The sequence below is a fragment of the Dermacentor andersoni genome, chromosome 1 (assembly GCF_023375885.2).
Source record: "Dermacentor andersoni chromosome 1, qqDerAnde1_hic_scaffold, whole genome shotgun sequence".
NCBI classification, from domain to species: domain Eukaryota; kingdom Metazoa; phylum Arthropoda; class Arachnida; order Ixodida; family Ixodidae; genus Dermacentor; species Dermacentor andersoni.
This window is the reverse complement of record NC_092814.1, coordinates 98,821,855-98,836,840: the sequence shown is the minus strand read 5'-3', so window position 1 is coordinate 98,836,840 and position 14,986 is coordinate 98,821,855. Positions and strand designations below refer to the sequence as shown.

The following is a 14,986-nucleotide window of genomic DNA, read 5'->3' as shown; positions in this document are numbered from 1 at the left end:
TAGTCAGATTATCCATGGATCCTGAGTTGCCAGTGCTTTCTCCTTTGAGAACACAGTGCAATATTTTCAGTAGAGGTTAGTTGTTTTACATTTCTACGAATATACAATTTTAACGCGAAAGCGTTAAGGAGCCCGTGTCGCAGAAAATCCTGTGTCGGCGTCCTGCGTACGGCAGCGGACATCGTTTCGGAGAAAAGATACCCAGGCCTTCCACGTGACGCAAGGAATTGACTGAACTAATTGAATTTCTCAAGCTAAAATACGTGGAAAAATCGTAAACTATGACTTACACACAACATACAGACTTGATAGCTCTCGGATTGTCATTTGAATTTAAGAGAAAATATAATTATGTTACGCGAGAACTCAAACAAACCCCTTTTCCAGCGTTTATACAATGCATAGACCAGAGATGGCATCCGTCATTTGCGCACGCCGGCGCGTAAATCTCACAGTCCACGGAGCATCGCGCCCGCTTCCTTGAAACAGTTCCAGATGGCGCTTGCCTCCACCGCATCGAGGCCCATGCAAGAGGGCGCGTCTCTACCAGAAACCTGCCTTCGTGCATAGTGTTCGCCGCGAACGTTTCCCGGTAAATATTACGGTTACATACGCTGCAATTGCCTGGATGCGGGAGAAGCAGTCAGGTATCTTTGAATGCTATCGCGTTCTATTCTTAAAGGGCAACTCCGGTGATTTTTCGATGCCAGCGAATATTTATGAAATTCGCTGGGTACGTTCCTATGAACACTTCTGTCATGTCCTCAAAAAAGCAGGTTTGAGAGTTGCACAGATTTTTTACAAATGAATTTAATTAGTTGCCTCAAACACCCTACCTTGCCTCTTCCTTAATTACAGGCCACATTGTGTATGACGTCAAGAGTGTTCCATGCAGAACATGCCGGGATCATGCAGACGACAGCGACGAGAGCGTCGAGGAGTCGACGATCGTAAGCTGGTTGGTGCATGCATGGCGTGAGAAGTTGCTGTATCGAGAAGTTGTGTTCCCTGTAGACGTGTAAGAGATGGGAGGCAAGTGGTGTTGCGTTGTTGGCTGCAAGAACTTCGGCCCTCGCCATCTGCACACACAGCTTGAGCCGATGCCGATCGCGTTCATCCGAGGTTCATCCGAGATTAAGTCGCGTCGTTCATGCGTCTACTGCTGGCGGACCTGAGTGACTGATCTGAAGCTAATTAAGCCATCAGAATGATGAAAACTCCTTCTGTAGTTCAGTTTTGACCATACGGATTTGAAACACACCATTCCTTATTTCGTATAGTACACACACAAAAAGCGAGAAGCGACGACTCGGAGCAGTATCGACATCGGTACGTTGCCGTTTTCGACGGAGAGCTGCCCGCCGCACTCACCGGTACTTCCCTAAATTAATTGCGACTACGAACATGGGTGTATTTTTACGTATTGTGATGCAGACTCATTATTTAGCTTCCGAGGTGCACTACTTGCCCCATATCCCAAATTGGCAGCAAGCGCAGGCTCCTCGACACAGCAGCGAAACAACCGCCTCGTTCAGCTGCCAACGGTGTCTATATTGGCATCGGCGTTTCTCCGAGAAAACTACGCGTTCTCTCAATGAACGATCATACGCGCAAAGTCCTAGTCTATGTCCACTTTACGGAACATATTGTGTGCATGAAGAGAATACGAAGAATGATAAGTAGGCAGCATAACAACGCTCCCGTACTACGGTCTCCCGTTCGCTGTTTTCGAAGGTATGTGATCGCTCATATCAGCGCGATTCAGAGTGATGCAACGGTGCACAAAATCTGCCTGTTTTGATAAGTTCTGACATTAACTGATGTCACCGATGAACGGCTAGCATTATATCTCAAGCGAACGACGAGTGGCCGCTGTACCTGCTGATGTAAACAAATGCACCAATTCGTGCTTTGGACTGTCAACGGCGTTCTTGCGGGATACAAAAGCGGAAAGTCGTGCTCCACACCTTACAATGAGCATGCGAAAGGCTTCCCTGAGAAGGGGCAAAACACTTAAAATAGCCAGCAGCACGTATAAATCAGTGGTTAGGGCTACCCTTGGTCTTCATGTTGTAGCACGATATGTAGCGCATGGGCTCTGGATCTCATGGTGGCGGGTCGAATGCGAACGGCGATTCGTGGCTGTTGAATGCGTCAGAATCATAACTGTCAATATTTCACAGATCCGAAGAGCTGGCGCAGCTGAAATTGTCACCCGAAGGTCCGGCGCCGTCACGAGTCAGCCGAGCATCTGCTCTTCCCTGCCAGCGGGCGAGACCGGCATGCCTTGCGTGGCTTTCCCGGTGGCGTATTTCCAACTGCTCGTAGGTACAACGGGGCGTGGAACTTGCGGAGACGACGGACGTTTGCGCGCATGCGCGAGTGAGAGCGGGTGCGAGAGAGGAAATGTGGGGAGTTTTGATTCTTGAAAATACGACTCTGCCTAGGTACTACGGAGGAGTCCCTTGGGGCGCGGTGTATGCGCTTGTCCCTAGGCGCGCCGTGCCGGCAGAAGTCGCGGGGCGCGGTTGTGCTGAACTTAGCATCGCAAGTTGGCGGCTCGACGCAATCATATTTAATCGATCATGTTTTTACTAATGAAAACAACGTGTCATTATTTCGCATTATTGGCGGCGCCTCCAGGACACCAAAGCGGCAACGGGGATATCAAAGCTAGAAGCCGGACTGGTCCGTGGGTTGGGGCTCGCAGAGGCCTGCGCGTGCCAGGGGAGTATAAGATCGGCTGTCCGCTATCGCGGACAGCCAATGTTTTATGCGAACACCCCCAGGCACGCTTCGGCCTCTGCGGCCCCAACCCATGGGCCGCCCGGCTTCCAGCTTTGATCCCCCCGCTACCGCTTGGGTGCCCCGGAGATCCTGCGCCGCCTGCTTTAATATAACCTCAGGTGCTCTCCTGAGGCCTCCGTTTGCCGGTTACATGTGCCCTCCTGGAGCAGTGCTTGTAAAAAATCCGATCTATCGTCGCGACGAAAAATTCGACCCGCGACTTATAAAACACCAGTCAGAACATTGTCCCTTCAGACACAGCGATCACCAAGCGGCGTCCGCGCCCACTGCCTCACCGCGCGGGCAGCCAGCGGCGGAGCGTATAAACCAACTCGACCGAACTCCGCAATGCCGGCATGTCAGGGGACAAACGAATACAACGCAATCTAAGAAACCCTCCTCCGTAGTGCCTAGGCTGAGTCATATATTCAAGGAGCAAAAGCCCCCAGATTTTCTCTCTCGCGCCCGCTCTTACTCGCGCCTGCGCAGAAACGTCGAGCTCCGTCAAAAGTGGCACGCCCCGTTGTACCTACGAGCAATTCTAAATACGCTTCCCGGTGGGCACACTCGTGAAGTCATACGAGGAGGTTCGTTCAGCTGCTTTGTCAGGTTTCGGTTTCGTTTTCCTGTTTTTTGCTTATTTAAAATTATATTCGAATCGAAGCGTAACAATTCTACTATCAGGGGGGTCTCGGGAACTTAGATATTCCATACCCAGACATGGTAAAAAAATCGCCCGAGTTGCGCTTTAAAGGCAAACATTAAGCCTCCTCCAATTTTTTAAAGTGCCCTCTGTGGCTATGAGAGTTTTGAAAAAGAACCTACACATTTATGACTGCGCGACAATCGACACCTTGAAGATTGTCCTGCGCAAGAAAAGAAAGCCATTAATATTGCACCATTCTGATGCATGGTTGCAGGTTCTTTAAAATAAGGTGTGGACAAAATACGCATTGCACAACATCCTTTAGCGCATTACTAGGTAAAAGTGTGATAAGCGATTTATTGAATAAATAATAAATACATTCTATGGTGGCGCTTCATTTCTCGTTCAGTCAGTATCCGCGAAATGTCCCAGTATGGATAGTACGCTTTGAAGTAAGTGGAAGGCAGGAAGCGGGTCCTCCAAGATAGTTTTGCCCCACAGATGGGAAAAGTCCTGCGCTCACCTATGCGCTATGTGGTCAAAATTTATCTAAAGCCCCCATTACCCTCAAAACGCACTGTGCAGCTTCGGGACGTTTGAGCCCACAATTCATGTCGATTGAAACATACTTATGCACACGTGGTCATCATTTAGTGTGCACAGTTCCGACCAGCGAATTCTGACTGTCGTCATCCAGTGCTCCCACATGTCAACATATTCCTTTAGTCATTCCTCGGCTGGGCTTGGCCGAACCTCATCGTGGTAGTCCAAGAAAGTGGGCTTCGTTATTTATCTCCGTCTCTCTGGTACTTGCAAACAGTTGTTTACAGACTATGCTGCTCGTCGTCAATGCGGATGCGCGCGGTTTAGTGCTTTTGATATCTTTCTTTTGTTATTACTATTTTTAACCTCTGTGAAGCTCGCTGCGTGCAGGTTAAAAAATTAAATTATGGGGTTTTACGTGCCAAAACCACTTTCTACGTGCCAAAACCACTTTCACGCCGTAGTGGCGGACTCCGGAAATTTCGACCACCTGGGGTTCTTTAACGTGCACCTAAATTTAAGTACACGGGTGTTTTCGCATTTCGCCCCCATCGGAATGCGGCCGCCGTGGCCGGGATTCGATCCTACGACCTCGTGCTCAGCAGCCTAACACCATAGCCACTGAGCAACCACGGCGGGTGCTGCTTGCAGGTGATTCTGTTTTACATACGGACGAAAGCTGTTCTGTTCCGGTGGCCTCCAAACGCAAGCTGTTTTCCAAACTGCGGCCCAAGCTATTGCTTTCGTTCGCAGCCTTAGTGAATGTTTGTGCGAGGTCTTACGCCAGCATCTGCACGCACTTATTGATTTTTGTTGTATTGTTCGTTTGCTGTCGTCACGAAAGGATCAACAGAAAGTAAGTGTTATAACGAAAGATGACGAAGTTCGAGAATTGTCCGGTAGATAAAACCTTTCGTGACGTAATTACTCAAGAAAGTATACAGAATGGCAGCAATTCCTACTTTATATCATATGGATGTCCCTTTCCCGAAACAACTACAACTAAGCAACTTGAGTTGTCAGCTTTTGCTGAACATGTTTCTCTTTTCTTTTACAGCGAAGCTATTAACGGCTGCTTTCCCCACTATCGTCTCCGCATGTAGAAAAAAATCCCAAAGATAGTGCAATGCTGGGCCGACCCACGGCGGAGGTGCAGTTCGCCATTAAGGGGCCCACATACATAGCTTCTCTGGTCATCCTTCCTCACAAAGTGGAAGGGCACTGAGTTTTTTCCTCAGCAGAGTATAAGCATGCATGACCTCTTACATGTCACTCTGCATAGTGGCGTGGAAATGGATCAAAATAATCTAGAGCAAGGCGGAAGACACAGTCGAAGGAGGAAAGAAAAAGAAAAACATACGCGATTAAAGCTGCTGATGATATTACAGGGTAGACGATAGACTCAATGACTATCCGTATACAAAACGACACAGATGTGTTTCAGTGGGGTTGAAAATAAGATCTTGTCATCACATATTGCCGATGGCGACGGGTTCTCTCATCGGCTCGAAATAAAAATCGAAGAAAATGAAAGAAAGAAAAGGATGTGCACACTAACCCACGAATGCAAAAAACAGGTGCGGAGAAGTCAGCGGATGTACAGTCGCGGACAGAATATTACGGACCATGAAATCTAAGAAAAAGCTGAATATCTCCGCAACCTCACAACGCAATCTGGTATTTGCATTTTGGACCTCGACTAGAATATGCTAACAACGTTGTTGTGGGCAGTTTTACTGGTTACTGCTACAGGCTGCTCGGGAATTGAACGTTTTCGGAGATCCCGTGGTCCATATTATTCTGTCCGCGACTGTACATATATGTTCTGCTGTCACTTAGCATCCGCAAATATGCGCGATACGGTGCGTCATGCCTGTATCTGTACAATACTCTCCATAACAACGCAGTTGCGTTGCTAAGCGCATGTGGAAGGTTGCGGGCACTTACTAAACCACGGTTCGTATTTCCAAAAAAAAAAAAAATGTTCTTACGCTAGACTTTTTCGTTTGTTCAGATGCGAGCCAATCATTCATCATCATCATCATCATCATCATCAGCATCATCATCCTAGTTACGCCCACTGCAGGGCAAAGGCCTCTCCCATACTTCTCCAACTACCTCAATCATGTACTAATTGTGGCCATGTTGTCCCTGCAAACGTCTTAATGTCATCCGCCCACCTAACTTTCTGCCGCCCCCTACTACGCTTCCCTTCCCTTGGAATCCAGTCCGTAACCCTTAATGACCATCGGTTATCTTCCCTAGCTCCTCATTACATGTCCGGCCCATGCCCATTTCTTTTTCTTGATTTCAACTAAGATGTCATTTACCCGCGTTTGTTCCCTCACCCAATCTGCTCTTTTCTTATGCCTTAACGTTACACCTATCATTCTTCTTTCCATAGCTCGTTGCGTCGTCCTCAATTTCAGCAGAACCCTTTTCGTAAGCCTCCAGGTTTCTGCCCCGTAGGTGAGTACTGGTAAGACACAGCTGTTATACACTTTCCTCTTGAGGGATAGTGGCAACCTGCTGTTCATGATTTGAGAATGCCTGCCAAACGCACCCCAGCCCATTCTTATTCTTCTGGTTATTTCAGTCTCATGATCCGGATCCGTGGTCACTACCTGCCCTAAGTAGATGTATTCCCTTACCACTTCCAGTGCCTCGCTACCTATCGTAAACTGCTGTTCTCTTCCGAGACTGTTAAACATTACTTTAGTTTTTTGTAGATTAATTTTCAGACCCACGCTTCTGCTTTGCCTCTCCAGGTCAGTGAGCATGCATTGCAATTGGTCTCCTGAGTTACTAAGCAAGGCAATATCATCAGCGAATCGCAAGTTGCTAAGGTATTCTCCATCAACTTTTATCCCCATTTCTTCCCACTCCAGGTCTCTGAATACCTCCTGTAAACATGCTGTGAATAGCATTGGAGATATCGTATCTCCCTGTCTGACGCCTTTCTTTATTGGGATTTTGTTGCTTTTTTTGTGGAAGATTACGGTGGCTGTGGAACCGCTATAGATATCTTCCAGTATCTTTACATATGGCTCATCTACACCCTGATTCCGTAGTGCCTTCATGACTGCTGAGGTTTCGACTGAATCAAATGCTTTTTCGTAATCAATGAAGGCTATATATAAGGGTTGGTTATAGTCCGCACATTTCTCTATCACCTGATTGATATTGTGAATATGGTCAATTGTTGAGTAGCCTTTACGGAATCCTGCCTGGTCCTTTGGTTGACAGAAATCTAAGGTATTCCTGATTCTATTTGCGATTACCTTAGTAAATACTTTGTAGGCAACGGACAGTAAGCTGATCGGTCTATAATTTTTCAAGTCTTTGGCGTCCCCTTTCTTATGGATTAGGATTATGTTAGCGTTCTTCCAAGATTCCAGTACGTTCGAGGTCATGAGGCATTGTGTATATAGGGCGGCCAATGTTTCTAGGACAGTGTTCCCACCATCCTTCAACAAATCTGCTGTTACCTGATCTTCCCCAGCTGCCTTCCCCCTTTGCATAGCTCCCAAGGCGTTCTTTACCTCTTCCGGTGTTACTTGTGGGATTTCAAGTTCCTCTAGCCTATTCTCTCCCACCTTATCGTCGTGGCTGTTACTGGTACTGTATAAATCTCTATAAAACTCTTCAGCCACTTGAACTATCTCATCCATATTAGTAACGATATTGCCGGCATTGTCTCTTAACGCACACATCTGATTCTTGCCTATTCCTAGTTTCTTCTTCACTGCTTTTAGGCTTCCTCCGTTCCTGAGAGCCTGTTCATTTCTATCCATATTATAGTTCCTTATGTCCGCTGTCTTGCGCTTGTTGATTAACTTAGAAAGTTCTGCCAGTTCTGTTCTAGCTGTAGGGTTAGAGGCTTTCATACATTGGCGTTTCTTGATCAGATCTTTCGTCTCCTGCGATAGCTTACTGGTTTCCTGTTTAACGGCGTTACCACCGACTTCTATTGCGCACTCCTTAATGATGCCCATAAGATTGTCGTTCATTGCTTCAACACTACGGTCCTCTTCCTGGGTTAAAGCCGAATACCTGTTCTGTAGCTTGATCCGGAATTCCTCTAGTTTCCCTCTTACCGCTAACTCATTGATTGGCTTCTTATGTACCAGTTTCTTCCGTTCCCTCCTCAAGTCAAGGCTAATTCCAGTTCTTACCATCCTATGGTCACTGCAGCGCACTTTGCCGAGCACGTCTACATCTTGTATGATGCCAGGGTTCGCGCAGAGTATGAAGTCGATTTCATTTCTAGTTTCACCATTTGGGCTCCTCCACGTCCACTTTCGGCCAACCCGCTTGCGGAAAAAGGTATTCATTATCCGCATATTATTCTGTTCTGCAAACTCTACTAATAACTCTCCTCTGCTATTCCTAGAGCCTATGCCATATTCCCCCACTGACTTGTCTCCGGCCTGCTTCTTGCCTACCCTTGCCAATCATTATGTCAGACTTAATATTAGTTATGGCGACCGGCAAATGGTAAAGAGCACTTACGAACGAACATATTTGTGAATTCGACCCCAACGCCTGTATTCAGAATCAGAATCAGAATTTATTATTAGAACTTGGGTCACATTACAAGTATTTAGTATGCAAAAGGAGGTCCCATAGTCAAAGACTGTATCGGGACCTCCTGTACAAGAACAGTTATTATAGTTAACATCTCAAAGCAACAGTAGCATATAATAAGGAAGTATACAAGCACCAAGAAAAGAACGGTTACAGAAGAAAATACAGAATTGATTACAAATAATAACAAGGTTTAGCGTACCTCAGGGTAGCAGCAAAAATTGTGCAGGAACAAAATACCAACAGTTTATTTACAACAAAATAAAGAAAGAGAAAAAGAAGCAAAAGCGAAGAAAGACCGAATACAGTAATCCTTGTCGTTAATCTGTTAATAATAAATGCATTTTTAGTTCTCTTTTAAATTGTGATAAAGATGTTGCGTTTTTCATTATGAAAGGAAGAGTGTTCCATACTGAAATGGAAGTGAATTCTACACTCTGTTTACCATAGTTAGTGCGGATTCCTGGTAAAAAAAAATTGTTATTCACGCAAGTCTGGTGGTACTATGAATCATCAGGTTAGATGGTGAAAATGGGATCGATGGTAGCTCATTTTTCACAAGTCTGTAGAAAAATATACCTAGGTTGTATTTAGTGAGTCCAGAAATGGAAAGGATGTTATTCTCGTGTAGAAGGGAAGTGGCATGAGAAAAGCGTGGACTGCAACTAATTATTCTTATGGCTCGGTTCTGAACTGCCTGGAGAGACACAATATAAGTATTATAGGTGTTTCCCCAAGATATTATGCCATAAGTAATATGATAGTGGACGAAAGAGGGGTAAAGTGAGAGCAATGTGGTACGTGTGAAGTAAAGGCGTGTTTTGATTAAGATGCGTATACCATGAGCTATTTTCTTTTTTATGTGAGCAATATGATTGTGATATTTCAGATTACAATCAAGTAGAATGCCAAGGAAAGATGAACATGAACTTGGATGAAGGCAGTGGGGACCAAAACTGATAGGTGGAATGGAAGCTAAGTTTCGCTGATGTGAAGAGAATACAACAAATTCAGTCTTAGTTGCATTAATAAATAGCATGCTAACATTACACCACCCTATAATGTTTTCTAAGTCAGCGTTTAGCTTATTAACGAGAGATGAGGTATCTTTATGAAAGGTGAATATTGTTGTATCATGAGTGTACAGAATGCATTTTGTGGAAGAAAGACAATAAGGTAAATGATTAATATAAACCAAGAACAGGAGTGGCCCCAGGATGGAGCCCTGGGGCACACCGATGTTAGTAGTTCGCTGTCGAGAATAAGCACTGGAAAGAGAAACAACTTGAACTCGATTATATAAGTAGTGTTTTAGTAGCGAAAGGGCAGGACCGCAAATGCCAATTGCTTCGAGCTTAGAGAATAGGATATTATTATTTATGCCATCAAATGCTTGCGTTATATCGATAAAAACTGAAGCGGCGAGAACTCCCTCGTCGATTAATTTTTTTAATTAGTCCGTAAGATGAATAAGTGCCATCTCTGTGGAATACCCATGTCGAAAACCGAACTTGCATGCAGAAAGGATATTAAATTGAGAAAGGTATTTCGTTAGCCGTATTTCAATTAGTTTCTCAATAACTTTCCCAAAGAACGGTAGAATGCAAATAGGTTTGTAGTTGTGCAATAATGAGCTATCGCCTTTTTTTTTTTTAAACTGGGATAACTTTGCCACGCTTCCAGAAGGAAATAAACCAGTCTTGAATAATAAATCAACAATAAAAGAAAGTATGTCTGAAATTAGGTGCGAAATCAGTTTAATGTTAGCAAGGTGGACCTCATCAATTCCAGCGCTTGTCACTTTTAGATTATTTATAACAGCAGTTATTTCTTCTGGCTTTATACAATCCTTTAGCTGATTTTAATTTACAGGTAAGAGTGTTACAGAAGTTCTTATATCGGGCACGTAAGTTCATGTTAAACGGTTGCCTTTTGGTTGTCTTATATAAGTTATCCCGTTTGCGCAATGCTGTTAATAACTGCTGCGAGATCCATGGATTATGAGAAAATGCTGCAATTTTTTTACATTTCTTTTTGGAGGTGAACTGTCGTAGGTATGATATAACACTAGAAAAAAATGTGGAAAAGGCTTTCTGTGGGTCGTTTAGTCATTTAATTTCAGACCAATTTGTATTAGCAACATCATTTATGAAGCCGACTTTGTCCAGAACACCTTTAGTATCACAAAAGGCCCTAACGCTAGAATTTTTCGCAATAGCAAAATCAAGAATCCTGATGCTCGATATATCATTAGCGATTGCCGGTCAGCCAATTACGAAGCTTTGCGAATTCGGGCCCACTGGGCTGAACTCACACACATTTCCGTTCGTAAGAACAATGTTGTCATTCGCCTGCTGTTCGCTAATAACGTGTTTGCTATCGCGATTGACTGGCGCCTGTTCTTACGAGCCACTGAAACGTAAGAGCTGCTTTGTGAATACGAGCTTGTGTACTTGAACAGACTCTCATTATAGCAGCCCTGCACATGCTACCCTTCTTCAGTGCGGGTAAGCAGTGTCGTCGACCACGTGACTGTGATGCATTGGGTCGCGCCTCAGTGGCCAGGGGACCGCGGGCAGCCGAACGTCGCCGCTGCGCCACTGTCGTCGGACTGGTTTCACCCGACCTGGCCGATTCTTACGACACGCTTGCGCAGAGAAAATCGCTCGAGGGAAAGTCTCTCGATCGCTGAACAAGGACAAGGTCGCGAAGGGAAGACCCAGCAATCTCAAGGTTGCCTTCTGACACGCCGTCACGTGACCACACCGTCGGTCAGCAAACAAGTTTCCGCGGTTGGATCCTTCGAGAATCTCTTTCTCTCTCTCATCATGGTGCATGCCACGTGCTGCGCTGCTCTGAAATACTTCTACTAAATACTGTCTGCTGTTCTCACAATCTGCCAAAGTGCGTCATACGTGCAAGTTTCAGTCTTGTTGCTTTGACTGCGCTTCTTTTTGATCGTTGTCCTCGTGAGGTACCCCGGCGCTGTCTGCGCCTCTCGGACGGCGTTGGTCACGCGACGCTGCGTGGTCAGGGTGATGCAAACTGCCCGGCGTCGTTGTGGGTGATAAGCGTGTGACGACGCGGAAAGGCGGCAAGAGACGTCACTATCGCGACCTGTTCCAGAGCGTGGCGTCCCTGGACCTTTCGCCATCAGCATCTGGCCTCAGCATCGGGCCAAACGGGCTCGCGTGCCCGCAGTGCTGTTTTTCAGGCGCGGCCGATGCCCTATAGAGGGGCCGCTGACTGGCTTCTAGAAAGTTCGTTTAAACGTGCCGCGAAGCCTAGCGAAAGTTGTCAAAAACAGGTAGTGACGTAAAGAAAAGACAAAAAGTTGGACATGGGACGTTTATCAGAAATAAAATACATCAGGTGATGGACAAAGAAGTACACAGCTTTCGTTTGGTGAAGTGGCATAGTTTCTTACACTCGCTCATATACGTACCCTCTTTAGCGTCTGATACGACGAAAAAACTAGTAGTCAAGTTAGAATGAGAGGCGCGGGCATTTCCGATGGCGGACACACCGCTTAGATGTTTGCTGTGATAGGCCTCAGTGGCTTTGACGCTGTTACTTTGAGCCATCACGAACGCGTAGAAATATCTGCCGTGTTACGTATTACAGGAGCTGAGAAATAATATAATAAATATGGGGTTTTACGTGCCAAAACCACTTTCTGATTATGAGGCACGCCGTAGTGGAGGGCTCCGGAAATTTCGACCACCTGGGTTTCTTTAACGTGCACCTAAACCTAAGTACACGGGTGTTTTCGCATTTCGCCCCCATCGAAATGCGGCCGCCGTGGCCGGGATTCGATCCCGCGACCTCGTGCTCAGCAGCCCAACACCATAGCCACTGAGCAACCACGGCGGGTGCTGAGAAATAAAAGGGTATAACGCGTTGCGAAACATCGGTCTGTTTTATTATACATCAAATTGGAATGTGGCGCAGTGGCACTGTGCATCTGCGTAATGCTCTATACTCAGCGGTTGACCAAGGTGTTAATTGCACATAGGTGACGCACGAGTGAGTTATATGTAGAACGTACAGGCTGTGAGCAATCAGAACGGCTCTGACATGCGTAACAAAAGAGATACAGTCAAAACATGCAAGCAGAGAGTAAAGAAAGAAAAAAAGAAAAAGTCGGGAACGCGTTGCGATTCTTATAGGTGTTACGCATGCGTAGCGTAGCATTTTAGAGTTATGTAGCAGTTTCTTTGTAAGCTCAATATTCTTTCTGCGTGTTTTCTCGGCGCCTTGTGAAACATCTTGCGTCTAACTACTTCTTCCTTGACGTCAACACTGACTTGCGCAAGACATCCGGCTTTCTGATGCGATTCCATGGACTTACGACATATACGAATTCACGTTTCCCGGACAGCAATCTTTTTTTTTCTCCTCTCGCAGGTAACACAATTTTCAACTCTCTGTGCGAGGCTGAAGCTTTTGGCGAAGTTGGATATTTCGCCGGCTGATTTCCTATAGACGATATCGAACACTTTTCTCCCTCTGTCTCTGGGTCTGCGCGGAACGAACAAGCATTTGTCCTCACCGCTTTGATTTCTTGAGTGGTTTGGCATTGTTAAAGGGGGGGCCCCTCTGGTCTAACTGCGACTGGTCCACAGAAAGAATTATATCCTTTATCCTTGTTTTTTCTACCGTTTCCCCTTCACCCAATACAGGGTAGCCAACCGGACATTTCTTCCGTTCAAGCTCCCAATTTTTCGTCTCCTATCTTTTTCTCACCCTTTCACACACACACAGGCACGCACGCGTGTCGTCGTTCGTGTGCTGTATTCCGCTCGTCTTTTCTCGCCCAGCGCATTTTCTTAAATTTACACATTTGAAACACGGTCCAGTGCCTGTGATGCGCCAAGGGCCGTCAGACACGAGGAGCGCCACGAAAAGGAATGAAGTGCGAAACACGGAAGAAGCGAGTCGTACCAATACGAACCGAACTTGACTTAACGCTTTTCGGAGGAACGATTCACTCAATCTCTCGCTCGGCTATCGGCACTGGTGTATTCTGCCTACCGAGCAGCTTCAATGAGTGTTGCGGGGAAAATGAGAAAGAGATGAATACGCTTAGCGTGACGCTCGTAGGAATGTATTCACGAAGGGCACACAATTAAAAACACCGGAATATCTGTCGAGTCAGATGTGAGGCAACTTACGCTGTCTGGAAACATACTGGCTTCGTTTGAGACCACCCCGGGCACGAAAGAGCGACCAACTGTTTGCCTGCCTGCCCGCCTCGAACCCGTAGTCGATCTGCGCCGCACCTGCCGTCGACCGGGTGTCGCTCGTTCGCGAGTCCCACGCGCCGCTACCGGATGTGCTATCCTCTCGCGCCCATCGCCACGTGTATGTCGATCGAAAAAACAACAACAAAGAAATGGAGCGACGCTAATTTCTACCGGGAAAATTGCACACCCACCCGACAGACAAACAAAAAGAGTCTCTGGTGCTCAGGTATGACTCTCTTCAGGCCTCGTGTGTATACAGCAGATGCCATTCCGTCTGATCGCGCTTTGTCCGCTGTTAAACACATTAATCGTGCACATATACATAGCGTACGGTGAGGCACAAAACTGAAATCCGGTGGTTTCCTGCGCGTATGGGGAACGTGGACGAGACTCGGGTAAACCTCATTGAGGTTGCTCATGACTTGGCACGACGACTTGCTAACCGTGACAGTCACAACCGAGCCGTTCACCATCAAGCCAGGGAATCTAGAGATCATTTAATAACATACAATGACGTTACCAAACATTACTGTTTAGGACGCAGACAATTCCCATTGCCATATTCAAAACTGAACAGGGCTCAGGCAGTCTCATTGCGCTTATTGCAAACGGGTACATATCCCACACCGTACACCATTAACAAAATATATCCAGAGAGGGAGATTAAGATGGACTGCAACGATTGTAATGGCGTCATTGGAATCAGACATATGCTGCGGGGTGTCCCGCGACTCTCCCCAACCTCGTTGAAGAATGGACACAGTGGGAGAAAAGGATTCAAAGCCCATTGTTTCAGGAGCAACTAAGGGCAGTCCAGAGGGGCCATGATGTCGCTGAAAGGAGCGGCCCGCCTTGTAGGAACGTAGGAGCGGCCCGCCTTGGCTTAAGAAGTCGAGCCTCCGGACCTCATTACAGTAAAAGTTTTCACACAAACACACACACACCAGTTTTGTAGTGTTCACAAATGTACGCGCGGCGGGTTGAGACATCCCGCCGTGCAGCACGTAGGCTGACGTGAATTAATGATGCTGCCAGAAAAGTCTGTCGCAGCCTTTAGAAACGATGATGACATTGCGCTGCTTGCAAATGCCGATTTTTGGCGAGGCATTCATCGAGCACGTTAGGGGACCGTGAAGCACTCTCGACCGGCCCTTTCCTTTGTTTCAGTTCACCAACA

The 14,986-nt window shown here is 46.4% G+C and overlaps 1 protein-coding gene across 2 annotated transcripts in view; it reads right to left on the bottom strand.

Moving 5' to 3' along the window:
• LOC126545385 (tyrosine aminotransferase-like) overlaps positions 1-14,986 on the bottom strand; it is a 97,011-nt gene that overhangs the window by 44,518 nt on the left and 37,507 nt on the right. Inside the window, exon 1 of one of the 2 annotated variants that reach the window (XM_050193224.2) lies at positions 13,738-13,823. The exons of the other annotated variant lie outside the window; for it this stretch is intronic. Coding sequence (XP_050049181.1) covers positions 13,738-13,752 — 15 coding nt within the window. The 5' untranslated portion in view covers positions 13,753-13,823. Of the gene's footprint in view, positions 1-13,737; positions 13,824-14,986 lie in introns of those variants that run through there. 2 annotated transcript variants of the gene reach the window in all.